This window comes from Fistularia commersonii, chromosome 16 (assembly GCF_037954325.1).
Source record: "Fistularia commersonii isolate RoL2024-O1a breed Wild chromosome 16, RoL_Fcom_v1.0, whole genome shotgun sequence".
Taxonomy (NCBI): Eukaryota; Metazoa; Chordata; class Actinopteri; order Syngnathiformes; family Fistulariidae; genus Fistularia; species Fistularia commersonii.
This window is the reverse complement of record NC_141299.1, coordinates 2,051,945-2,079,785: the sequence shown is the minus strand read 5'-3', so window position 1 is coordinate 2,079,785 and position 27,841 is coordinate 2,051,945. Positions and strand designations below refer to the sequence as shown.

The 27,841-nt window shown below is 50.6% G+C and overlaps 1 protein-coding gene across 1 annotated transcript; it reads left to right on the top strand.

Annotated features, from left to right (window-relative positions):
- Nucleotides 1–96: 96 nt before the first annotated feature.
- znhit6 (zinc finger HIT-type containing 6) lies at nt 97–27,841 on the top strand. Its single transcript, XM_086161683.1, has 10 exons — nt 97–299; nt 731–796; nt 4,184–4,290; nt 4,390–4,475; nt 6,519–6,622; nt 16,694–16,762; nt 17,340–17,420; nt 18,954–19,034; nt 24,868–24,992; nt 27,205–27,841. The coding sequence occupies exons 1-10, from the start codon at nt 217–219 to the stop codon at nt 27,588–27,590; spliced, it is 1,188 nt and encodes a 395-aa protein (XP_086017809.1). The 5' UTR covers nt 97–216; the 3' UTR covers nt 27,591–27,841.

Here is a 27,841-nt window from a genome sequence, read left to right as displayed (position 1 = left end):
GTGTTTTTGTTGCGTTTCCACTTTGGGGGGTCTGGGCGCCTGGCTGCACTTCTGACCTACGGACACTAGGGGGCGCCCGAGAGTGGGCGGTATCCCGGATCCGGCGTGACGTCATGAACCCGGAAGAAAGTTTGTTTTGATGCCGCATGTGTGAGTCCGGCGTGCGGCTGCTTCCCTCCTCCAAGGAACTCTTGGATTCTTCGAAAAACATCAAGAATGTCGTCCGTCCTGAGTCCCGGGGAAGACAGTGGCCAGGAGGAGAAGTTAATCGCGGCGAAGAGAAAGATCTCTCTGTCAAGGTGAGGGTTTCGAACCCGGAGCTGAGTGCTCCGCAAGAAAACCGGCAAACTTTGTCAAATATTCACTTTCACCGCTCCCGTGTTTTTAAATCCTACTAAACACAACACGTTTACAGTCTTAATACATAAGACAGACGAGTTATCCGACGACTTTAGCACCGAAACACACAAGTTAGCTTGATTGTAAGCTCGCTCAGTCGGAGCCCAGTTAAACGTCAGTTCAATACAAATCAACGGAAACGAGAGTAATACGTCCTTCTTTTTTAATTCTCTTCGGAAATGGAAATGTTTTCCCTCAAACTCTCTCTTTGACTCTCAAATGAGCTCCAAGAAGTACTTCGCTCGCATCCCTTGTTGCATCTCGGTAAACTTAGAATCGAAGTGTATCACTTTTTGTCTTTCTGATATAAATTCTGCTCGTTCTGTGACAGTTGTGCTGTATGTGGGTCAGAAGAGTCCAGGTACAGGTGCCCGGCCTGCCTCACACACTCTTGCAGGTAAGCTTCATTGTTCCTTCTGCACTTGTACTGTATGTTTGCATTGTGAAGACTTAAACGCCCGTCTCACAAATGGAGACATATAATTGCTACAGGAGTTTCAACTTGAATTGCATGCGTACAGCTACTCATTTCACTTTTAACATGCACAGAGATAGTGCAGTGATTTGACAGACTTATAATGGAAGAGCTTGACTGAAATTGTGGTGTGAAGAAGGAGAACAACCCCCTTTTTGCTGCCACATTCAGTTCCCCACACAGCATGACTCGTCCTCTGCGTCGAAGCATCGTGAGCAGCGGGTCTTTGTTCAACAGCACTTCGGGAATCCGGGGTGGAGCTCGGGAATCCAACCGGGAGTGTTTGGCGAAAAACCTCTCCGAGCATTAAAGAGCACGGTTCTCGTGGAGGGATTCCAGACGGTCTACGCCTTCTCGAATGCTCCGTCGAGCCACGAGCTGCGGCTCGGCCGCATTCATCTCCTCCGGCCTCCATCATGTTATGGATTAATCGGACGATTCAATTGTCCTTTTTTTATTTTAAGTGTGTAAAATATCTAGAGTGAAACAGTAGACGCTGAAGTGCGTCAGAAAATGAGAATTAGCAACATGCGCAATTTCCTGCATGTGGTCTGGGATGCCTTGAAAACCCCGAGGACATCGGGCCCGGATAAAAATAAACAAAAAACATCACGTCGTCAAATGTTTCCTCTCTGCGGCTTTCCAAACAAGGCCGTCTCCCTGCGCCGCCCTGGCCGCCGCTCTTCCTCCACAATGGAGGCTTGTTCAGCGCGGCACGTTGTTTAAATCACAAAATCGTAGTGGGGGGATCGATTGCTGGTGCAGGAAACAGCGAGGTGGCTGCTATGAAATCAAAAATAGCCCCGACAGCTGGAGCTGTGTGTGGGCGAAGAAGCCCCTCAGGGAAACACCCAGAAGGTGTGCACAAAGTACCGGGGGACCGAAGTTGAACAGCGACGTCGCAATGACTGTCAGCGAAACAGTAGCTCCATCTGTGCGAGGCTGAAAGAGCGCACGTACCCAGAGATGATAACGCGGCCGAGCCGGAGCCTCCTGTGGCGCTGGCGGGGAACACATGTTTGTGTTGCTAGTCTTGTAATGAGACCGCAGGAATGATATTCCTTGATCTGCCGCTCCGTCCTGAGGATGAGATCACGTCACGCCGAGGAGCATGAAAGCTGAATTCCATGTGTCTAAAGGAGCGCTCCTCCGATACAAAAACATAATTGCCAAACAATTATGTAATCCGAGTTGTAAAATAATCTCCCGTGCCCTTCCTGCATATATTGCGTAACACGCGGCCCAGGGTTTGTTTGCACGGACTGTTTCCGTTGATCCGTGGCCTGCAACAACACGCCGCCGCTCTGTGGCATTTTCCTCGAATTCTGTGGACGTCGAAGCTTCTCCGACTTCCCCGTCGTGAACCCGTTCACCTGTCGAAAGCCGCCGCCGCTCCAGGCAGTTGTGTTTTTCTCCCAGGGTTGGAGGAACTCCCGGCCAAAACATAGAGCTTACAAAAGATACTTGAGGTGTCTGAGGAGATCATGGTTCTCCTCTCCCCTCCATCTATAAACCTCTCTGGTCTCCCTCTAAACAACGGTGGATTCTTCTGTGCTCGGTCAGAGGTCCTCCAATCTTCTCACTGCATCTGAACAAGCTAAAGCTAATCTAATTTGGGGGCCGTTTCTGAGAAGAGGGCACAATTATGGCCGTCCCAGATAATCACCGCCCCGAGCTTCCAAAACAATATTGATCCCGTGAGAGCGTCCGGCGTCCGAGCAAACATCTCCTGCCTCGTCTGTTAGCTGGAGCGTGGAGGAGACCGGCCGGGGTCCATCCAGAGGTCGCTCGGTGCCGGAGTCGGGCCTCGGTGAAATCCCACAAACCGTGAAGAGGCTTCTTCTCCTTTTCTTTGGGCTGCTCTGAAACCATCGGCCAATCACCCGCCTCCATCTGACCCGCCGTCTAACCCTCCGAGCCAAAGAACTTCTGGTCCTCCATCCATAAACCTCTCAGGTCTTGCTCTAGACCAGGGATCGGCAACCGTTAACACCCAAAGAGCCATTTGGATCCAGTTTCCACAGAAAGAAAGACACTAGGAGCGTCTAAAATAAAGGTACCACTGCATATATTGCTTTTTCATATTTTGCCTACCTGTGGTTTAAAGTCTTGGCAAATTGATGGCTTCTTGGTGGGTATACCAGCTGCCGCGAGTGTAACATATATTTTGAGCGTCGAAAAATAAAAACTATAATTTTATCTTAATATTTCAAAATCACAGCAATCTTCCAATTTAGAACTAAAATTAAAAAAAGGAGCTTACACAAATAGAATACACTTCAATGAAATACCAAGTGTCCTTCTACCCAGATCTTCTCCATCCCTCTGTCCATGTCCAAACCATCTCAGCAGGACTTCACCTCCAGATCATCTAGCATGTGCTGTCCTTCTGATGGACACCTTCCTGATCGTGTCCATCCTCCTCACTCCCAATGTGGAACCTTCACATCTCCATCCCTGCTTCCCGCCTTCTCCACGGTGTCTCCAGAGCAGACAACGTGGCTGCTCCCACCTCCAACTTCTCCACCAAGAACCGTAAAAACCCTATCTACTCAAAATACAATTTGGGCCTTCATCCGACAGGAAGAGGAGGTCCTTACTGGTAATGCAACCACGTCATAGATCAGCCGGGCCAGTTTGTGAAGGTGATCCAGACCTTCCAACCTCAGCATCCCTCCACCCGGATCTCCTCTGTCCACATCCAAACCATCTCAGTGTGACTTTATCTCCAGAACATCTAGCATGTGCCGTCCTTCTGACGGACTCCTTCTCCCTCTCCATCCTCCTCGCCCCCAAAAAGGAACCTCCCCACCCCCTGTCTTCTTCTCCTCGGTCCTTGGATGCGATAGCTTCGCTCTCCTCCGCCTTATTCACGCTGTTGAATTAAGACAAGAAAAATGGTCCGCCGCTATGGAAACGGTGCCGTCTTCTGGTGAGACGGCCGGACAGTCGAGGGAGAAATGAATCAAATGTGAATGGCTATATTTACCAAATAGCAAGCGTCCGTGATGGATGGGCGAGTGTGTTTTCACACCTGCTCCCGGTTTGTCCGTGGCGCTGGGCCGCCCGCAGGAGGCCGTCTGCTGGCTGAGCCGGAACAAGCAGCTTGATGGATTACACTTGTTGGGTTTTCGGACGTCCGAGCCTCCGTCCGTAACCTCGCCGCTCGCAGCTGGTGTCTTTCATCGGGCCCAGCTACATCTGTAAGAAATAAAAAAAGCGTTTCATAATCCGCTATTTTCTGTTGTTGTTCTCCTCTTCTTGTCCTTTTTTTTTTTTTTTGTTCACTCTGTCTCTGCTTCCTCCAAGTTTGCTGTGCGTGAAGAAGCACAAGGAGAGGCTGAGCTGCACCGGCGTCAGGAACAAGACCGCCTTTGTGTCGCTGTCACAGTTTGATGAAATGGCTCTCCTCAGCGGTGAGCATCCCGTCTTCTCCCAGACCCGGCACCCATTTCTGCCTGTTTTTTTTAATCGATAAATCCTGCGGGTTCCTTTACGCCTCTCGCGGTGTGTAGATTACAGGTTTCTGGAGGACACGGGGAGGTTTGCCGACGGGACCAACAGGGACGATCTCATCCGAGCTCCACAAAGCACCTTGAAAGTAAGCGTTGCGCTCGTTGTCAGTGTGCGAAACCAGCGGGCGACGCCGGTTCCGACCTGGATTTCCCGCCTTCACACCCGTTTTATCTCACTTCCTTGGCCGTCCGGCGTCCTCCTCCGTTCCGTTTTCCCCGTGTCTTCCGGCCGGATTGAAAAATCCCAGTCGGATCCGGTCAGTTTTCCCATCTGCTCCGGTGGTATGGTGGAGCGGAGGTTAGCACCGCCCCTTCACGGTGAGAAGGTCTCAAGAGGTCTGTCTATGGGGAGTCTCCGTGTTCAGGGTTCTCCGGGTTCCTGCCGCGTTCCAAAAACGTGCAGGAGGTTGGTTGGAGACCCCGTATCGTCCAGACACATGTGGATGTCTCCGCATGAGGCCCTGTAATGGGCCAATCGCAGCTGATGAATGAATGAACGGCGCCCCGATAAATGACTCCAGAAGTTTTTATTGTCGTTATGCAAGCGTAACGGTATTTTGAAGACATGCAGAAGTAGGACAGCGTGTTTTCAGATAACCTGTCTCACATCTGTGTGTTGATGTTCCACAGTGGTTGTGAACTTTAGCCTGTCTCGATTGTACTTTGCTCCAAGAAGTAGGAAAATAACATTTGAGTGAACAATAACAATGAGAGTTTTTTTTTTACGATCATATATGATTTGTGAGCAGATAAAATTGAAATATTTCTGGAAATATAGTCCGAATTAAGCTGTTTATTGTTTAACTTGCGGTTTAATTGTGTTCCAGTGATAACGTGTGTGTCTCCTATCCAGAGAGTACACTGTTGTGATAGTGAAGAATCAAACCCAGATGCCGCACCGGTTACTTGCTGCTCTGAATTTGTGCTATTCTTAATGCGGCTGCTTGAAACCAGACATTAATTTACGTAAGATCCATTGTTTCTGCCAGCTTCAACCTACTGCCTCGAAAACAACGGCCATGTTTAATAGCTTGGAGTAAAACGGGCTTTTTTTTATGGGGCTTTTATATGCAGTAACTGCTTTGGTGGTCACAAATCAGTCAAAAATAATGACGGTTAGTCTCGGCGAGAGATAAAGTCTTGGCAAATGATGAGCCCCGGGATTTGAATGGGCTCCAGGACATTGCAAGTGCATGATCGTGTTATTACTACCTGATAGTCTAAAGTCGCGGAAGGCTCTGACTTTGTGATTTCGACGAGGCCACGGAGGAGATATCGGGGTCATCTTTGGTGTAACACGGTCAGATTTATTGACGCGGAGCAGATGTTTGCTATTCAGACACATTTCTTCTCACCCCCTCCCCCCCGACCCTCAGACATTTCCAGCTGAAGTGAAACGTCCAAACAGATCTGCTCCAGGACGAAAATAGACGCTTCGTTTTACTTCCCGTCCCGTCCAACGGTTCGGTCCGTGGCCGTCGGGACATCGGCGCATTGTCTGTTGGGTTGCATCAATGATTATATGGATGTCGCTCCGTAGTAATATATGATAAATTCACCCGGAGAGTGTGTGCTCCGTCTCCGCGGCTAGGAGCGCGTTGTTTGAGGAAAAACCTCAGTCGTACACCTCTGGAAGTTCCTCAGACTGGGACAGACAGTGGAATGACTGCAAATTAACCTGAACTCAGGAAAGGGTAGTTTTCTTTTCTTTTTTTTTTTTCCAGTCATTTAATTCCCCATGCTGTACGGCATCTGCGGCGTATTAAAATGTGGCTGCCACGAAATCCTTGTTTGTCTTTTCGCTTTTTGGTCTTCGATGGTATTCTAGTGTTCCGCCGTATTACATGGAACGGAAAGTCACATTCACGTGCGCTATTTAGATCGCCGGGGGGCAGTATATCGATGCGTGATAGCCGTCTGGACATCATCTTGGCTTTCTGACATCCTCGTAATATGGTCTGGCGTATGTATTGCAGTAAAATGGAGTGATTCTGAAAGGATCGGCTCGTTCCCCTTCTCTGTTTTGTGAAGGCACCTATAGTCGCCCCTCCGACGTTGATGTACGTATGACTGTTTCTGTGTATTGCGCCGACCTCCCGATGTCTGACCATCACCTCTTCATTGTCCAGGTGAAGAAGCTGGTGTCCTGTGCCAGGAAGATGAACATCACCTTGAGGGTCCTTCCCATCACCTTCTCCAAGAGCAGGGAAAATTCCACCTTCTACCTTTCAAAGTAAGGCTCTCGGATGGATCCCGCGCTGTCTTTTTCACTCTTCTTTCCCGAAAATCTCTTGTATCTGTTTCAAGAGATGAAAATCCGAAGCATAATTTGATTGGATCCATGGCGGACATCCTCAAAATTAGCCCCGGTACCGTTGGTTTTCCATCAGTGGCAGGAAATCACAGCTTTCAGAGCGCAAACAGTGTGATGACGTCAAATATTCATCTGCCAGACCACCTTCTCTGCAGATACGGAAGTCTGTTTGGTATCGCGCTGACCCCTTCAAATGGATGCAGCTTGTCCGGGATCTCAATTTTTAGCACTGCTGTTTCAGCTCCTCACCAAACACCGGCAGACCGTTTGATCGGCTCCGTCTTCACCCTCGCTTACTTGCCCGGTCTCCAGTGAGATGAGACAACCATTAGTGATGTTAAACTTTGCCACAGGATGGCACTCTTGTTAAGCCCCAACATGTACATCAAGCTTTGGCCTCAGCTCAAGTTCTCTCCCGGCTGAGCGTCGTCGTCGTCTTCTGGTATCTGTTACAGTGTGGGAGATAGGTGGACTCTGGTAGTTTAGATGTAGGTCACATCAGAAGTCAAGGACATAAAGTCACTCCTCAGCTGACAGTGAGTCTTTAACTAGTAAGCACGCTTTTGATATCCATGCTTCGCTGACGTTGTGCTCACGAACAAACCAGAGTAACTTCTCCGTTGGGCTGCTCCCTTCAGCCGATCACCGTCCAACCTCCGCCTCTGCATCCTATACTCTCACGCCATCCTCTCCAACCCTAAACCTCCTCCCTGGTCTTCCTCCAGACCTCCTGCCCGGCACCTCCAACCGCGGCTTCCTTCTACCCAGAACCTCACTGTCCCTCCTCTGTCCAGGTCGACATCATCTCAGTGTGACTTTATCTCCCTCTTAGAATGGAAAAGGTTTGAGCGTCCAAACCCAAGCTTCAAGATGTCCTTCGTCCAACTCCATTTGACATCCTTGCCTTCGCGTATCGTTGACTCAGAACCGAAACAACCCAGACAAATTTAGAGTTCTGTAATCTGGTTCCTTATTTGCCTAGTCTACCGCGTTGCCGGGCGCCAAGTACTGCTTCGTCTCATCTCGGATACGGCACATGATGCTTTGCGTTCCTGTAGCCCGCAGTTAGAGCCACGAAAAAGTCAGAAACTACGTGAGAAATCCCTACGGTCATCGGCCCAATCAAACGCCACATGAAGAAACAGGAAAATGGGAAGGTGTTTTTCTGTCAACGCCGGTTTATGTTGCGTCACGGTCAAAATAAGTGGGATCACCGCTTAACGGAAAAGGGCCGATCCTTCGCCGTTCAGGAACAGTTCAAAATAGCAGATGTGTGTCGCCTTAAAAGAAAACATAAATTGCCCGCGGCCTCAAATCCCAACTTGTTTCTAAATTGACGGCATGCAAAACCTACATAAACAAGCCCTCTTTAATTGACCGTAATTGTAAGAATGTACACATCGGACCTATCGGGTGCACGCGGGATCACACGCTTGGATCCGTCCTGGACGTTCTCGTCGTGGGCTTCAGAAAAACTTGCGTGATCAAACATGACTTTGGATATAAACAAGCACGGAGGCGGCCTGTCCTTGTCAGCTGCTTGCACTTATGGGTGCTATGTTTTGCTCCAAATAAATAAACACAGCTATTGAAGAAATCGTGGCCGAGGAGACTGGCTTAGATGTGTAGCTGCACCGGCCTAGGGAGCATTGGAAATACAATGTTATTTTCATCGAGCGGCCAATCGCTAGCCACGGCTGCTAGCTCGCTCACCATCAACTTGGATGCGCTTTCCCGATGGCCTTTACGGGGCTCCCACGCGATATTCCGTCACGGAATCTCGGCGCCCGCCGTCTTGTCAGCGACATTATGGATGCGTCCGTAATCTTCTCACGCTGCTGGATCGTCGGGATGGATCGCTGGCTCGCACCCGCCTCAAATGATGGGATTAATGGACCCATAATCACCCCGGTTATCCTGTAATTTGCACCCGGCCCTAATAAAATTTTAATTCGCCCTGGCGCGGAGCGTCGATCGAGTCTCTAGAACCGTGGAGGGATGGAACATCGTTCTTCCAGAAAAATATTTATTTGGTGATTTGATGATGGCGGTGGAAAGCCCCGGCGCAGCACGCCAGCTCAGCTCATAGTCTTCCGTTAGGGCGAAATCTCGCGGTGACTGCGAGAGCCGCGGCACACGATGCGCGTCATTTTCACGTGCCTCACCCAACCGTTCGCCGCCGCACGTGTTTTGTTATTCACGCTTCTGCTCTTTTGGATTTGGGACTTTGCGAGCCGTCTGCTGGCTGGTTGCACTTCTCAAAATGGAGCTCATCACTTTGGGTTCTTGAAGTCGCAGGTAGTTCATTTGAAATTGGCTTGATGCCGAGGGCGGCGATTCTTTTCTGGCGCTCTCGCGCTCGCCACCGGTTTCCCCGTTTCTTTTGAAGCGGAGCCTGGTCCTTCTAAAATCAAGGAGGACACAGAGAAAATGGTTATCCAACAACGTAGTGGAATTTTTCCAGTTTGGAAACGCAAAGACAGAAAGGATTGCCTGGTTTTCTGTCCTGTGAGCGGACCATTCGATCGTGTTTCGCAAGCCGTGCCTTGAATTCGTTCGTCCCCTGATGTCCGGTAGGCCTTTGAGTCCACCGACTGTCCTAAAGCGTTGGCAGTTTGCGCCGCGACAACCACAAAAAGCATGGGGGCGGGGGGCCGTTCCACAAGTTTGTGTCCGAGTCCAAGGTCATCGTGATGCCTTTCCAACGTCGCCTCTCATGCGTCCGCGAGCGCTGCCTGTCGAAATGTCATTTCATACCACGCTTACATTTCCGATGGAAGACACGCAACATGGCCGCCAAACCACCGCAGGTATCGTCCGCACCTGGGAAGGTCCCGCAAGTAAAAGAGACAGCGCCGCTGCCGTCTCTGAAGAGAAGTCTCGAGCCAGCTGTGCGGCCGTATTTCTTTGTTTAGTCTGCTTCGTCTCAGGATGTCTCACTCTGAAGATTTTTCAACCGACCGCAACAGTGTCCCGTTCCCAGACCCCCGAAAGGACACGGGGGACGGGATGAAACGTTTACGATAAATTGCTGAGGATAGAGGTAGAGAGAGGGAATGTGCTTCCCAATGTACCAAGTACATTATATAAAAAGCAGATGTGTGAGCGGTGTGACTGCAGCTGGTTAGTGACATATTCATGATACGCACTCGCGCTGCCAGAGAAGGATCATTATTGGCAGACAGCTGACTAGAGGGCTTTCATGCCTGGCAACGGTGTGTGTGCGTGAGTCGGAGTTTGTTAGCATGTGTCTCTTTGACTAAATGTTTGTACGTAAAATGGTGGCTTTGCAACTACTGTCATTCCACCTCCTGCTGGTGACTAATTACAAAAAAGAAAAACAAGGCACGAACAGTGAGGAGATTACAGGCCGATCCTCAGCCGAGCCCTTGAGAGTAAGTGTATAATAGCTGGCAGACCGTCGGGAGTAGTTGTGTTGCGAGGGAATTATGTTTTCTACATTCTCGGCCTGGCATCGCATGCCGTTTTCCTCATAGTTAGTGGGCTGAAAGACGACGCAAAGGCAGTTACAATGGATAATTACCGAACAAATTTTTGCAATAACATGTAATAATTAGTTAAGTGTGCTGTTACGAGTTAATGCCGTTTTGGACGGTTTCTCACATATCTGCCATTACCTGGCATCGTTGTCAATGATCCAAAATCTCTGTGTTAGATTTGCTCCTACTTTAGAGCAATTTGTTTTTTATAGAATAAATCTTTTCGCGCACGGTCATTATCACCCTTAAGTAGCTCGCCGAATACTCTTGTTCAGGCCGTACAGTATGTTGGGGTGCAGTCGCATGGATTGCCTTATGTAGGCTTCTGGTTGCCATCTTGGTTTGTCAAACCTCCCCGCAGGAACCTGAAGGAACTCTTTGCAATACCTTTCCAGGAACAGGGCTCTTTCTGTATTCAGCAGAAGACCCAGGCGCGACGGACCTCCTCGGCTCCCGCTCCAAGGAAGGGTCCTTGTACGGTACTCATAAGCCACGCCCTCGCCAGATACTCCATTTTTAAAAACTATTGTGGTCGCCGGTCGTCTCTTTTCGCGGGACTTCTCGGGAATGGTCCGAGTGCTTCTGGCCAGAGAGAGGTTTGCAGAGTAGCATAAACATTTTGGCCTAAATAAGTCTGTAGCTAGCTAACAGCAATGCAGGGAGAAGGTAAAAGCACTCCAACCCATCTGATACTCTATGGTTATCAAGCCGCAAACGCTGTGGCGGCTTTCACCTCCGTGTTGTTGTCCACATCGTCTTCCTCCTTCTTCTTCTTCTTCTTCCTCTTCTTCTTCGGTCGTTTGGTTTGAGTGTCGAGCTGAAGGCGTAGCTGCTTTTGTCACCCCGCTCCCTACCACGGTCCCGTACTGGCTGTGAGGATGCAAAACTAAAGTTGCCCTGGAGGAGGGGAGGTCCTAGAAAAAAAGTACGAGTCATCTTCATGGGTTGCTTGCGATCATGACGTATCGAATGACGTTTTTGCAGCACCTATTACGTCCTGCGGTGGTGTTATGTTCATCCTGGCTTTGAGTATCGAGGGGGCCGTTGTTTGGGAACGGTTCTTTTTGTAGATGTTAAAACGATGGATGGAGCAGTCCTGCCTATTTTTCCATGAAGATGTTACGTGCTGGTTCCAGTTTTGGCCGGCGTCCCTTCTTTCCCAGAAATATAGCCTTAATTAGCCACACAAAGAGATATTTTTGAGACTTTTTGATAGTGATTTGTCTAAAGTTTGCTGTTGTGGACGTTGCCATGGTTGTCCTCCAGCGCTTATTTTGGGATTTCAAAATTGCTCAATCTGAAGAACAGACTACAACAATATACTTTCAAAAAAAAAAAAAAAGGAGATCTTGCTTTTGAGTTTGGCAACTTGAAAGAGATTCCTAACGGTTGCCTGCAGCCATGGCCACATGACATCGCATATGGCACAAGTTAAGCACAAAGAAGCCTTAGAAGTGCAAAATAATTGTGGTTATATTTGGCGTATGTGATAATAACCAAAACCTGCGAGGAAACCTTCACCAGTTTCCTCACCAATTCCCATCTCTTCTGAATTTGACTGTAGTCCCCGGTGTTTAATCATCTGGATGTTTGTTTTTGAGGGGAATGGAGTCGGGGCCTGCGATGCAGACAAGCCCAAAGTGTTTCTCGTCAGAGAGAAAGGACAAAGTCAAAGACGGTGATTGCTTGGATGGCTTCAGTTCCCCCGTGTTAGATGAAACCTAAAGCTACCCGGTCCTCCTCAAGAACATCAAGGACGCCGTCGCGTCGTCAGCCGCTCTCCCTTTCATAAAACCGACAGCGTGGAGGGAAAATTTTGGCGAATATTCATATTATTTTCCAGCTTCGTGAATGAAAGGATAAGTAATGGACCCACGGTCAGTGGACCTTATTTAGCCGTTGCTGATCATCTTTGCAAAGCTGGGAATGACACAGGTGCGCAAAGGCCCGCCGTCTTCTCCCGAGGAGACGCCAAATGACGCCGGCCGGGCGGTTGCGGTAGAAGAGCCCTTCCACCTCGCAAAGAAACCACCGGGAAAGAGTACGGTCTGAATACTTGACACGGTGCCATTTGGGTAGTAGTGCACCGAAAATATCTCCCAATAGCACAAAAAGGGAGTCGTGTCATGAAGACAATGCGTGCGGTGAAGGGATTTCCAAATGCAGGGAAGCAGAAAGATTTCACCCCGGATTTCATCCGGACCGCCCGCTGTCATTGTTACTCTCCAAAACAAAAATTGGGACAGAAGGAACCGGCAGGGGGGTTCAGATGTCAGATTCACATCAAAAGGCGGCGGACGGCACTCTGGCAGGCTGGAGCGATGACGGGGGTCGGCAGCACCGTCTATGGAGCTCTAAGAAGTCCAAAATCTCCGCCGATGGCCGATTAGGATGACATTCTGCTCTCTGTTTTGGAGGAAAATCCCAAACTGTAAATTTACCAGAAGCGTGATCGAGCTGCGTGAGCTTCTGGGAATACAAACTTTGCGGCAGCGCACGATGCGCGATTAACCCAACTCGCACAAGCAAGCTCGTCGAGTTCGGAAATATTTGCATTAACGGCAGGAGAACTGGAGGTGGTCGCGTAGCGATTTCTAATCGAACGAAACTTTAATCCGCAGCAAAATCATCCGAGAACTATCGGAGGCTCTGCGGCGACATTTCTAATTCGAAATGAAAAAAAAAAGTCAGTCGAGATGATCAAAGTGTAATTGAGTCTCTGGCAGGACTTTAAGCCGGTTGTTAACATTCACACACATTCGCGAACCCTACAGTTGTTTGCATCTTGGGGTTTTGAGCTTCTGAGGCAAAGCAGACCCATGACCTAATGTTGCGGCGTTTTTCCAGAGACGGAGGCTCGGGCCAGAACATAAAGACAGAGTCTTAAGGCGCAGCTGCCTGTAATCTTTGTCTCCTCTCCCTTTGGTCCGTCGGCGTTCTGCCTCCCCGTCCGCCCGCGTCGTGCAGCCACGGCTTTCGGACGCCGTCGCGGGTCGGCGCCGAGGCCCCGGGAGGCCCGTCGTCCCGTTCCCCCGCCGCCCTCCCGCCGTGTGAATCCAAACGCACGGGAAACGCCGTGCCGTATTTTGGAATGGCGCGATCACTCATCCGGCCAGATGGCTCTCCGCTCTCGCTGCCAGACTCCCGCTTCGGCTTTCGTCTCTCTGTTCTGAGCGGCTCAAGCAATCAAATCATTTATTTTATCAACACCGCGCTCATGCTAATGAATTCATCCATCCTCCCGCGAGCCTGCTTTATTTCCACATCTCCCCGCCGTTAAAAGCGGGCAGGTTCGGCACGTTTTTTTGGATCCATCACGCTGGACAGTCCGATCCATCAGCGGCGGCTTGTTCCTCAACGTCCGTCCGAAGCAGAGGGAGCAAAGTTTGCGCTTACGATATTCCTTTATGACATAATGTTCCTTTTGCAAGCCGATGCAGAACCTAAAGCTGATCTTCTGCTGAGTATTTAGTAAAATATAGCATCTCTAGTCCAATGCTCCAGACTTTTTGTGTTTTCATTGATCAGCGTTCCACGTTATGACATGAATTGCGTCTCATTTATATCCTTATTGAAAGAGGCATCCTTTTGCATTCAGGACGGACAAGGGGGCCCTGCTCTTTTATGGACGATGCGGTTCCGCTGGCTTCATCCCACCGCGTTTCGTGTCGAGCAGAATCGGCGCCTCCACATCGGAGGGTGTGGTCCTCAGTCGGATGAGATCCTGCCACCGGTGTCTTGGGGTCTCGTTCAGCGGTTAGAGAAGAATGATGACGGCGCGGCGTCTGCGGTGTTGAGGACCGGCGTGTCTTGAAGAAGAAAAATTACCGTGGGATTTACGTTTCCAGCTTCGGGAGCTGTGGGCAGTGACCGAGAGCATCCGCTCGCGAACGCGCAGAGAAGCTTTGGAAGCGGAGACCCGAGACGGGCGCGTTCATCTGTTTGATTTAGTTTGAGAGTTGATCGAATCCACCGTTATCCGGAGAAACGAGCCGTTTCTCAGCTGGGATCACGCAAAGTGCTTCCTCTTTTCACGCCCGCCCTCGTGTTGCCGGAGTCCGCTGCCGTGGCCGGGCAGAGCCGGCGAATAATTCCACCTGCCTCTCGATTCCTGGTGTACTTTGTTGAATGTGGGAGCTCCTCTGCTTGACCGGCTCTCCTCAGCCTCCCCAAACCCTTCCGGCTTTAGCTGCTTGGAGGAGGATGCGGCGCGTGGTTGTCTCCCGGCGGCCTCCCTCCGCTGCGGGTGCTTCTGTTTTCCTTATTTTTCCTCCCCGCTGTTTGCTTCCCCCTCCGACCCCGACACTGAATGATGGCACTTATCCCAGGTATGCGCCGTGGCCTTGCCTGCAATGATTGCATGCATCTTTGGGCAAGCCCATTTTCCATTGACAGACATAGTTTCCATTCGCCGTAATGACAGAATAATGGCATCACACCTGGCGCTCCACCTTCGTCGTCTCGCACGCACAAACACACTTGCGCGCATACGCACACGCGTGCACGGAAGCACGCTGACACATTAAAGAAACCCAGGCAAAACTAAGCAAACACATAAATTCCTCTGACTAAGGGGTTAGAGGTGTGAGCTCCCTCTTCCGCTTGTGTAGCGACCGTCCTCCTCTCTCCTCGCCGCCTACGCTTTCGAAACCTTCCTCCCTGAACGAGGCGGAAGCTCGTAACACTCGGGTTGAGTTTCGGCACGGTCTCTCATAGTTCCTCCCCCCCCGCCCCCGGTTCCGTTCTTTGTCATCATCCAGGTAAAAGCAGCTCCGCGCAGGCAATCGATTGGCGCTCTCGCTTCTCCTTTTCAAAACAAGCTAGTAAAAGTTCTGTGTAAACAACTCTCACTTCTTTCAATACAATCCACGTGTGGATTTCTCAGCACTTCGAGCCAGCGGGTCGATGAGATACGAGAGTGAGCGGGGATGGTTTTCGATCGAAACGCAGGAATTTCGAGGATATCTGCACATATTACAGTTACTCTGCTGTTAAAAATCCAGGTGTTCTTTCTATTGCATTTTAGCTCGCTGTCAGTCTCGCCGCTCATCCTGAGAGATCGTTCATCCTAATTGTCCCGGTTAAATAAAATACATATATACGAAAGACAGCTAGCACAACTTAGCGCTCGCTCTGGTGCTCGATGAGTCGATCCGTTTTCCTGTCGCAGCGGCCGTGTCCTGGAATACCGCCCATTAAAAGTGGTAAAGGGCAAAAAAAATCAAGGCTAAAATAGAAAAAGACAGTGGTCCTCACCATCGTTATGTTATATGGTCATAAAATGAGCAAAGTCAACATAACCTTCCCACCAGTAGAGTGCCAAAGAAAAGTTCACTCACTGAAATGTCACAAGATACCATAAAAAGCCCCTTCGCAATATCTGCGACGCTCCGACCCCGATGGCGATCGCCACAGGGAGACCAAAGACCTGCGTCGTCCTCGCGTTCAGTCGCCTTCGAGGAGGGACGCCAAAATTAAATAGCGTGTTAGCACGCTCGATGCAAGCGTATAACTAGATACGAAAGCATTTATATGACAGATATCAAAAGAACCGTTGCAGTCCTGCTATAAATCTCCCTCGGTGAGCCATAATGACAAGGTCTGATACGCGCCTTGCAATTATGTTCTCTGAGGGCGCGTTTCGTCGTCATCCTCAGATCTAGCGAGGTCTCGGTCCTGCCGTAGAAGGGGCTCGTGAATCAGGTTCACCCTATATATGGCAGGCGCTGTGGTTTTGGGTCCGCGGCTCCTTGTAGTTAGGTCCGGGCCCGGAATGCGGAATGTGGGCCGCCGGACTACGCTCTACTTCCCGGGGGCAGAAAATAAATCCACACTTTGATTTCCATTACCATAGAAATGATGTTTGCCTGTAATTCCAGTTTTGTTTCAGTGCAAGCGAATGTGATACATGCTGGCAGGACGGTCGGCGTGGCACAAATCCTTTATCGCGCCCGGTTAGTGGGCCTTCCGTCGGCTCGATTTTGCTATTGATTTGTGCAGGTATGAGCGCAGCAGCTGCCGGAGGGTGAATGTTTGGTTGCGGCGAACGCCCAGCAACCGCAGAAAAAAAAAAAAAAAAAAACAACGCTCTTTACAGGCCGGCCGCGCAAAGCATGACCCAAGAATACGTGATCACAAAGTGATCTCCGCCAGCTGTCCTCCCATTGAGTGTATGTGTCTCGGTCTCCATGGTGACCCCGCTTGATTCATTCACCCAGGGTTCCCGCAGATGGACAGGGCCGCGGAGGACGCCGGGCGTATTCAACATTCAAGAGTCAAAGCGTTTATTGTCATGCACAGCTTGGAAACATCATATTTCCCTGTACAATCAAATTCTTATTTCCACAGTGTCCGCAGTGAAGAGAGATAGGCGGTAAAAAGAAAAAAAAAAACAATCGATCAGAAGCATGTTATCGCAATGTTGCGATATCGTCGTGTTTATTAAAGGGCAGCCGAGTGTTTGACCTCCTCCGACCCCGTGTCTCCCCAGGGAACGCTGCTTTCTGTGGCACCTGAAGCTCCTCTTCCCGCAGAGCGACGCCGAGTTCAGCCGGAGGAGGTAAGGCGGGCGGCGGCAGCGCCGACCTTCACGCACACGCCAGCAGGTTCTCATGAAAATGAGTTTCATGAATTTATCGATAAGCGAATGACGTCAGACGCTCTTCACTCATAACCAAAGTGGCTCCGTCAGGACGAGGCGAGGTTAACGTGCTTATTATTTGTCCAAATGCCGCATCAAGAGATGATACTTTGGCAAATTCTTGCTGGTTTTGTGTGCATTTTAACATGTTTGGACACCCGGGAGTCAATTCTTGATTTTTTTTTTAGCTAATGATTTGGTTGTCTTGAAGTTTACTCTTTGTCCTGGACACAAGTGGGTTTCATCAAGTGATGTTTTTGCACAGACAGATCAATAAATCTGTCGGTCACAAAGAGCCACACACACACACACACACACACACACACACACATGGCATTCTATGTAGATGTATGGCTGTCATAGGTGCAGGCTGGAGTCAGTATCCGGTGCAGCCTGGCAGGAAAAAATACTGAGATCTGTGTTTCCCCGTCGTCATTTCATGAATGTTTGTCGCCGCCGTGACATATCTGCTGTTTCCGCGGTCCTCCGTCTTCAGGGTGTCCGACAGGCTGACGCTGGAGGAGATCCTGACCCCCTACATCCACCCCACCGAGTCGGACCCGGTGACACGGCAGAGGTGAGCTGTGCGTTTCCTGTGTTTGTGTCCTTGTGTGGTGGCAACATCTCGTGCTTTGGAAAAGCCTTCCCGGTGGCAGCGGATGATCTCCGGGCCAAGCGGAACAGCGTGCGCCCGTCCTTCCCGCTTTTTTAGATCCTGGCACATTGTAAGTGCGTCCAGATGTGGCCAGGGGTTGTTGCCGGAAGCCGACCCCCTCCCCCGGATCCGGGTTCTTCCCCGTCATTATCACGCCGCGGTCGCCAGTGAAGACGCAGGTGTTGTTTGTTTTCCCGGCGAGCGGCTGCCCACGCAGCATCGCGAGGACAACGGCCGTTCCTATCGCTTAATCTCACCTGCAGGTCGGAACGGGCCGACGGAAAAATGGAACGGCGGGAGGAGGGGTGACTAAGTCTGGAGCATGAAAAGTTCCCGTTCCAAAAAAGTAAACAAAACTAAAGGTTACGACTCATGATTGTCCTCATGATAAATACCGATAGAGTCGGAATTCGCTATCTCTTGTGTTTTTCCACTGTGGTGAGACATCGCAATGCCGTCGCTTTATCTCGTGCACGTGCGGGGGAAATTCTTCCAGTCGGGCTGGTGACGTACGGGGGGAGGCGGAAGCTCCCGCGATGGAAAACGGGTGACAGGATTTCGTCCGATTTGCACGACGTCCTCGTCGTCTGACGCTCGCGCTCCACGGAGCTTCTTGTTTAGTCTGAAAGTAGAAGTGCAATTTGAACAATGTGCCGTGCCGCCGCTCCACGACGAAACCTTTCCCTCGGTGATAAGCCCCCGCCCGACAGAGACGCCGGGTCCGCTGTCCTGACGCAGCCTCCGATAGAGTTTGGAAAGTGCACGTATTAGGATGACACCCCGGTTCCACATACACTACAAATCAGAGTGCGCGTACCAAAGACGTATTTATTACTCACCGCTAATTCATCTACGCGCTTTATGGCCTTGTTATGCCTGCTGTAAATTTCCCATCTTTTTCTGGCAGGTTTTTCCCCGCTTGTGTGATTGAAGCTAAGTAGATGTTCCACATCATCCGTGCTTCTCAGATCTGCCTGCTGGGCTGCAGGAAGGGGCGGATTGCGCAAGCGCACCGCGGTCAACGTAGGAAGGCCTTCAGCGGACCCCGAGCCAAGATCTGACAGTTAGATGCAAACTCTGCTTGGTTTAGATGGAAGTGAGCGGGGTTTAACCTTCACCTCTGGTCTCCAGCTTTGAGCGGACACCCACAAGGAGATGGCGGTCGCGAGCGGCTAAAAAGCGTTTGCTCCTCACTGTCCGGGCACTGTCTTGGAGCCCGGTGCTCGGAGTACAGACGCCTCTCGGAGGAGAGCTCTGTGCTTATCGGGGTAGAAGGATGCTGAGGTTGGAGTCTAGACAAAGACTGGGGAGGAGGTTCATAGATGGGAGGGAGGAGGACATGAAGGTAGATGGTGTGAGGGGAGCGGATTAGACGGAGGCGGCCGCTGACGTTCTTGTCTTCTTCTAGCTTTACGCACACTACCCGCTGTTGATGTGAACCTACTGTTTTTTTAGGTTGAAGATGTACGTGCAGGTCCCGTTGGATCACGTGAGAGTCTTCATGAAGGTGGAGGGGAGAAAGGCCAACTCAGTGAGGTGAGGATGAACCGCTCTTTGTTTTTTTTTTTTTGATGGTGGCGACGTCGCGGGCGATCTCAGCTCTGGGTGTAAAGTCACATTTATTAAGTGCTGAAAAAAAGTGAATCATTCAAAAGAAACAGAAGAAATAGTCTTTTCCCTTCTACAAATTAACCTTCTCCATCTAACCCTATTCTCTGTATCCTCCTCTCTCACACCAACTACCTTCATATCTTCTCTCGCTACGTCCATAAATCTTCTCTTTGGTCTTGCCTGGCAGCTCCAATTCCAGCATCCGTCTACCAATAGACTCACTATCTCTCCTCTGTACGGCAGAAATAGTAAAACCGAAAAAAAAGCAAAGTAGGGAGGAAAAAACACTGAACAAGCTCCAAGGCCTGTCGTCCATTGAAGACCTGCCAGTCACAGAGCGCGTCCCGGGATCCTGAGCGGAGGAAACTATCTCCCTTTTCGGGGTTGACGTTTGGCGAGTGAGCGTGAGCTCTCCTAATCTCCGGCTCCGCTGTTGCCGTCAAGGATTAAGGGTTATGTCATACTTCTTCCCGTCATCGCCGATTGCAGCAGACTGACATCCGACAGGACTTTGACTTCTCGGGGAACCGATGGCGTCTTCTTCCGGGAGCTTCTGAAAACGGGTTTTTCTAATTGGGGGAGCCGGGGTGGGTGGTCGGGCACCGCCGAGCGCCGGGACCCCTCCTGCGTGGTTGTGAAGGAATCCCAGGGACTAAAACCGTCCGCAGGCGTGTGAACACCTGCCAAATGTCTCAAAGGTGCAACCAGGAGGGGCCAAACGGTTGCACCAATAGCCAATGACATCTGACTCGGTGAAGTCTTACGTGCCCGGACGCGCACGGACGGGTCTTCTAGCCTTCTCTGGAAAGAGGCCTTTTCTTGACATCGGCGGATTCATCGTAAAGAGAGCGCGTTGTCGAGTTATTGATTTATTTGCACTCAACAGTCGTCATCTCAGCGCTTTGATGGGAAGCCAAACACTATAATCATTATTATTATTATCATGATGACCATTTTCCATCATGTCATCCTCACAAGTAAATCCTGCATTCCACAAATTGTCCTTGAATGCCACCGAGGAGATGATCGTGCACGATATCGACGCAGGAAGTGGCTCACACACGTGGAATGTACCAATTCGTCCACCTCCGATTGTTTCCCAACAAAGAACTTTCCAGCGAATGTTTTCTGGGCGCATAACATTAAAGATAATATGCGCAGAATGTCACAGTGCGTCAGCATCCTGTTGTTCCTCAGGCCGTTGAGTTCGGCTCGCCAGATATTACAGATCTGCTTGGCATGCGTGTGAAAATCTACACAATTGCTTTACAAAAGCAACGCTTACATAGAAATTCCTGCAAAATCACACATGTGTTTGGTAACCGCCCAACGCCGCGTTCCCAAAAGTCTGCTTGGGTTTTTTTTTTTTTTGTTTTTTTTTCTTATTCCCGTATTTCTCGAATCCCAATTTTTAAGACTTGCGTAAATCAGGAAAGGAACCCCCACACTCGACCTCTGCTTCCTTTAGCCTTCTCCATCAAATCCATCCCCGCATTTCCTTTCCCGTCCCTCCTGCTCTCCACCCACGTATCCCTCCCTCTGTATTTTTCATGGGAGTCCTGGGAATCGTGGAGTTTGACCCTTCTTGACCCGCCTTCTTTCGGATTTTTGAAACCCTCAGTCACATTTACTATCTTTATAAGCGCGTTCCTGCGTTGGCGGCATCTCCTTTGCCAGCAGACGGTCAGCGCCGTCCATAAAATGACAGAACTTATAAAAAAAAGAACCACAGGGGTCCGTGTTCGGTGTTCGCACCGTCTTCTCATAAACATGCGAATAAACAAGAAAGCGTTTTCGTTCTGACCCAAAACTAGTTAAACGCTAATCGAATAATCCATGACACTTAAAGGGGAGCTTGACTAGCTTGTTGCACTGAGGCAGAAGCGCTAACCGCTGACCAGGCGCCGACCCTAAAGTGAATCTATATTTCAAAATATCAGACGGAAGGTCTATTTCTGTGTATTTCAACCCGAGGTCAGCAGTCCCTCCCTTCGGATTAATCACAGGCATTGATAAGGGACAAAGGTGCGGCTCACCGTGGCCGAGCGGGAATCCCGGATCCATAGCGTCACGGGAGGATCCGCTCGCGTGAACCCCCCATTCACCTCAGGAAGTTACGCCGACCCCCGGTTCCCATAGCAACGCTGCTCGCATCGGATAGGCACTGGCTGTCTTGGCCCGCGGGCCAAAGCCGGTTCAAACTCAAGGCCTCGTGACGTCTCGTTGAACCGTCTTGGAAATCCCACAAGGGCGGACGATCCTATTTTTGTCTCCAGCCGAACCAAACAAGCACAGGGAGATACTGTGCTGTTCCTGTTGTGTCTCTCCACGCTTTGGAGCTACGTTTGTCCTTCTGGAAGTTTCTGGCCCGCCCTGGGATCTCCATACACGCATTCCATCGAGGATATTGTCAGATTCTGATAATAATAATAATAACAAGACGTGCCTGTCGGTGCCAAGGACAAACACACCCGCTCACAGAAGGGAGGTGGCAGAAAACAGAATAAATATCCTTTTATGGTCCTCGATCAGCATCTTGTTCCAAGCCCGCATGTTTTGGTCACTTGTTTGACTCATGTCATCACATATCGTGGTCATTTCAGGCGTGCTGGAGCCGGCGGCGGGCTTGGCCCGCACAAAAGATGAGAAAAGAGCTAAATGTCATCCCTTTACCTGCCGGTTAAGGGATGACGTAAAGGGGGGACGCCGACCTTCGGCTCTCACAAACATTATCTGCAGGAATGTTCCCGCTCCACATCTCATGCAAGCGTTGGTGCGGCAATAGCTTTTAGGATCCTTTTAGCTCCCGGTGTGGCCGCTCTGCCGTCATGACAGATGAAAACATTTCAGATACATCAGGAAAAGTACAGGAAGTCCCGGGTGCACGGCATCCTCCACCCTTCATTATGGCTCCAAAGCATAATTATTTTATTTGTTTTTATTTTTACCGCACAGTGTTTCTATGTCCTAGACCAGGGGTGGGCAATTATTTTGGCCGTGTGTCACTTTTTTAATTGAATTTTTAGGCGCGGGCCAACTTGCTATCATGTGAATTGAACATAATGAAAATTGCAGTTTAAATATACTGCTCAAAAAAATAAAGGGAACACTTGAACAACACAATGTAACTCCAAGTCAATCCCACTTCTGTGAAATCATAGTGTCCACTCAGGAAGCAACACAGATTCATTTTGACTTGTTTTCAGGACATTACATCAAAGTTGGATCAGCCTGGAGTTTGTTTTTACACTTTAATTTTGAGTGTGATTCTTATCCAGACCTCCATGGGTTGATACAATTGATTTCCGTTGATCATTTTTGTGTGGTTTTGTTGTCAGCACATTCAACTGTGTAAAGAGCAAAGTATTTCATGAGAATATTTCATTCATTTAGATCTAGGATGTGTTTTTTAAGTGTTCCCTTTATTTTTTTGAGCAGTGTATTTATATTTTTTGGCATTTCATTTCAACTTTGAAATCATCAATGATCATATAAATGTACCGACATTGTTTTGTGTATGTAATCATCCATAGGTATTTATACAAGGAAAATGAAGGAGATGCTAAATTCAATATTGATTGAAAATACTGATTAAAATATTCCAAGACCAGAGGACGGTGAAGGACATCCCATTCTTAGGGCTTCCACTTAGTCAGAACAGTGTAAACACTTGGAGATATATTTTTTTTTTTTATTGTGAACAGCGTGAAGTGGCGGCTGCACGTCACAAACCGTTTACCGGACGGACACAAAGAGTTCCTGTGGCTGAACTTCCACCAGAATATCAACCCGCTCGCAGAAAGCGGCCCTTGTGCTAAACTAAACATAGCTGCCGAGCCAGTCAACATCCTCTTACTGGAAAGGAGACAGGCCGTGCATCAAGAGAGCCATTCACACCCCTTGGAATGTTTGTTTGTGTTATTTCTCTGGAGTTTATTTTCTATTAATTCCACTTCTCAGATCCAGAGCGTGCCCTTTCCTCCTTCCCTCTGCCTCCTGCTTTCCTCCCAGTCAGCCCTTTCCCACAGAATGTCTACGTCGAGCCTGAAATGTTTGGCGGCGAACGCGTTCCTCATGGTCGATTCGTATCCACGTCTGTCTCCTGCATCCAGGACACAGTTTGGAGTGTTTGGAAATTAGCCGTGCGTTAATGGCGGCAGATAACGCGGCCACAGAGGTTGTGTTCTCACCTGTGTCTGTTCCCTGGCGAATAGCAGGACGGCGCCGACGAAGACCAGACGAGGGAAAAATTGTGATTTTTTTTTTTTTTTGTACCGACAGCATTTGTAAAGGAAGCCCCGATCTGCCTTCGCACGAGGACACGGAGCACATGGAACACACGGAGCTGGCACTTTGCAAAAAAAAACAAAATAAAAAAGAACTGACGTTAAATATTGTTGAGCAAACCCAGAAGCCGCCTGCGGTCGCCGCGGCCGCTCAGCAGGAAGCCAGGCGGGAGCGTTTTTCTCACAACGAGCCGCCGACGCGCCGGTGTGGGAAAGCCATGTCGGGCACGGCACGGGTCCCAGCCCGAGCGCGCTCAGAACAACCGCTACGGTCGCCGTGGCGACCTTCCACCCCCTCGCTATCTCCTTGCCGATGTGTCTCAGAAGTGAAGGGGAAAACAATAGAAGCCTCCCCCGAGAGGCCATTGTCTCACCCCCAGCTCGCTAACCAGAACACTATATAGAGACCAGATGTGGCTGCGCTCCCCGTCCAGGTCCAGAGCTCTGACGATCCCGCCGAGCTTCAGCGGCGCTGTGCCACCGGGCCCCGCTTGTTTTCCACCTATGTTTTACGCTCATCTTTGTTTTCATGGAAGAAACTTGAAATGCATTGAGAATCCATGCGTTGGTGAGACCCCCCCCCCCCCCAACCACCCCACTCCAGTCCTACCTACTTTATGATCAACCTGTTTGACCAAAACATGTATTATTGCTAAGAATAGCTTTTGTTTTGTTTTTTTTTGTTTTTTTGTTTGCAAAACACTCCATAAGTGATTGTGCTTCTCTTGGACACGCACATATGGCCAGTTATTTGCGAGATCACATCAAATGATCCCCCGGCCCACCTCGGAGACTCTTCCCGGAGGGTGGGCCTCTTGGAAGCCAGCTCGTCCGTAAAGACCTGTAAATGTCGGCGTGCTTTGATTGGCCTGCGGAGTGGGCGTCTGCTCCGCCGGCCCTCGGCCTCCTTTGCGCGTTTAGCAAAACAAACAAGGCTTCGTTCTGTCAGCGAGCTGACGCTTTGTGGGAAGGACGCCAGTTGCAGCGCGCGTCAGCGTTAAACGCCGCTCGGTGTTCTGGCGCCGCCGGCCCGGGACGGGCGCTCCCCGAATGGGTCGAGTGTAAAAAAGGCGGGACGAGCCTCTCGAGAGTCCGGTTAACGATTTATCCCGGTGATTTACGACCGTCCCTAATGTGTGACGGGACCGCTTAGACACAAGATGGGACTCGAGTTGGGCGGGGGGGGGGCCTCGGCTCTGCTCGGCGTGCTTTTGAGCAACGACGCTGGGTTCCATCTCCGGCGAGCCGCGGCTTAAAGCCCTGTCAGTCCCTCAAAGTTCCTCGATCGCTGACGCGCTACAGGCAGCTGGAAATGGAAAGCAGCAGTTAAAGGATTTTTAACAGCGGTTCTTCTATCCCCGGACCCTGAACCCTCAACCTTGAAATGTCATGCTAAATACTTCGTACTGGTATTTATCCAGCTGCCGCGGTAATGGAGCAGATCTCGTAACGGCCTGTCCTCTTTCAAATAGGTACCACGAGTTGGACGTGCAGAAGAGCTTGCAGGAGAACCTGAGCTTCAAGGTGCTGATCGAGTACCCCGTGCTGCACGTCGTCCTGAGGGACCACTGGAAAGACTATCCCCTGAGAGGACCGGGTAAGGAGGCGCTTCACGAAACACGTTCACGGCGTCTTCAAGGTCTTCGAGCTAGGTTCGGCTTCACGAGCGGATTCGCCGGTTACCGTGATAAAAAAGACTATTTTTCAATTCACCCAGGCAGAAATTTGATGGATTCTGTTTGGTAAAAGTGGTCGTTACTTTGCCTTCATCCATCCGTTCGGTATCTACAACGCTAATCTTGGAGCTTATCCCGGCAGTCATTGGACCAGCGGTGTCCGGATCCCAGGGATACATACGGAGACACGCAACCGTTCACCCTCTCATCCGCATGTAGATATTGAGCCGTTCACCCTGTCACTCCCCCTCTTTTTACCGCCCTCCTCCCCTTGTTGGACGCTGCGGTAAGTCAGCGGTTCTACGGGGTAAACACCCCCCGCTCGGTGGCCCCCCGTCCCTAATTCCAACGGGATTGTATCATGTCCTGGTTTCTCCAGCGGAGACTTTTAAACTCCTTGTCCCCGTATTTTTCACCATGGCAACGTGCGGGCCCAACGGAAAGGAGCGTGTTCTGTTCAGCATCACAGACACCAGCGTGGCCCGGACAGCCGCCGCCGCCAAGAGAGGATCAAACGCGGCTTACCGCGGAGCGCTGACTTCATGAGTTGCAAAGCGGCGGAGGAGGAAAGAGCGGAGGCTCGGCTCGGCCTCGCTCACCTGCTGTCCGGGCGGCTCGCGCCGGCCGCTAAAGGCTAGCAGGCTACGACACCTCCGGCGGTCAAACCGGGTGAAGACGTCAACGCGGAGACGATATCACCGTTCTGTCCGAGCAGACGGTCGGAAGGCCCTTCCTTTATTTTGGTCTGCCAGTGTGGGCGTGTTTTTTTTGACGATAAGGCCTTTTGTGTATGTTCACGCTTCAGAAACAAAACAATACCTTGATACAGGCTATTTCATGGAAACGATAAGGAGGCGGCGCCTCTGTCTTGATTTGTCCACGTCCGGGCTAAACCTCGGTTTATCCTCGAGCGCGCCGGCCCGCCGCTTTTCACCCGGTGCTCGTCTTTTGCGACTCCCAAGCGTTCTCACACGTGTGGATTTGCCCGCCAGACGCAGTATTTCACTGCGGCGCTTGAATCCGAGCGTGTAAACAAGAAACTCGGTTCCCGGGAGCGAGCGTCGACTCTTTGTCTGACGGTCATAGGCGTCTCGTAGATCGTCTCTGCAATGTAGGTCGGCCTGATTATTTTCTTCGTGAGCAGAGCACTTTAAGCTCAGCGTGCTAACGGCGTCCTGCCGTTCATTAGCGGACAGTTCCGGAGAAATCGGCGGTATCCCTGCGTTCGGTCCTCACGCTGCCGTGGCCGTTTATGTGTATTTCCTGTTCAGCGCTTCCAAACTTCATCCGCAAGTCAACGTTCCCGTTGAAATCCTGGTCGGGCTTTAAGGCTCCGCAGAGGAGACGACGCGCGCTCGGACGGATGGCGACGCAGTGCCCTGGTCCCGCCAGCGGGGACAGCAGCGCCTCGTGTTCCCGGCCCAGCTGGACAAGCCATTAACATATTATCAACATTGCGAGCGCATGAGGTTTTGGGTGAATTTAACACTAATAGTTTAATACTAATTAATGCCTCCGTGACGGTTATTACTCAACCTCTCTTTTACACACATCCACCCTGTTTTATTGCATAACTGCGTTTGGCCCGTTGCTTCATCCACGGAACCGCCGAGCCAAAGTATTGCGTCATCCGATTCCCCGACCGTTTAAAACTGTCAGCTTTCTCACCGTCGCTGTTAAAACACAACCCGCTCAGCCCCGAGCGACTGCGAATCCACCGCGGGGTCGTTGTGGTCGTCCCACAGAGTCGCATGCAGGGCCGGCCCCTGGACCGAAGGTCCAAAACGACCGCTGTCATCGGTCCCGCCTCCGTTGGTTCATCTTATGTTTCCCGAAAGTGTCGACGGGCAACGCGCATCCGACGCAACTACCGAACTGAATCCGGCGGCGTCCAGCTTAGGCTTCGATCGATGTAAATTTACCACATGTGATTGTAATACAACATCCAAGAGAGTGCGTTCCCTCACAGCAAAAGATCCAAGTGAATGCTAGCGCAGGAATCCAAGTGAGAGAGAAGTCAAACACACAGGTGTTGTAGTTTTAATCCAGCACAGGGCTACAATCCTGCCAACGCACGCTGCCGCTCCCGTGTTTGTTCCTCCTTCTTATTGGTAAATGGTGTCGTCGTTTCAGCGGAGCCCGCCTCACCCTGCAGTAGCGTGGAAAGCGAGCGTGAAGGGGAAGACCGGGAGAAGGGAGGCGTGACTGAAGGTTCCCAATCCCCGCCGAACTTCCCTGCTCCGGAGGGAACGGCCATCTGGACAGCGACCTCAGAGACCAACTCCGACTCCGAGCCCCCTCTGGAGAAGAGGGCTAAGAAGGAGTCCAGGGCGGAGGAGCTGGAGGACGGGGAGATCAGAACAAGCGACGACGAAGAAGGAAATTTTACCCCTTGCGGTGAAAGCGACGACGGCACCAAAAGTCACGTTGAAGATCAACAAGAGGCCGCATCGGTAAAGCTGCCGGCTCTGCCGCTGTGGACCGAGGAAGCGGCGGAAGGGGAGCAAAGGTCGGCGTGACTCAGCGGAGGCTTCGGAGGAGAACGCCTGCTTCTGCCCATCACCGATGCTGAGATCATACCGAGAGGGAGCGAGGAGGAAGAGTGTGTCCGTGCGCAGCGACCGCAACCGTCTGAATCACTGGTCGTTTTTAGTTTTTGTATCCAAATGGCGGCCAAAGCATGATTATATCACCATAAAATCATTTTATACGTTGCAGTCACGATCCTTGTTTGGTCCGTGTGCTTTCTTAAATAAAGAAGTGTATTTTG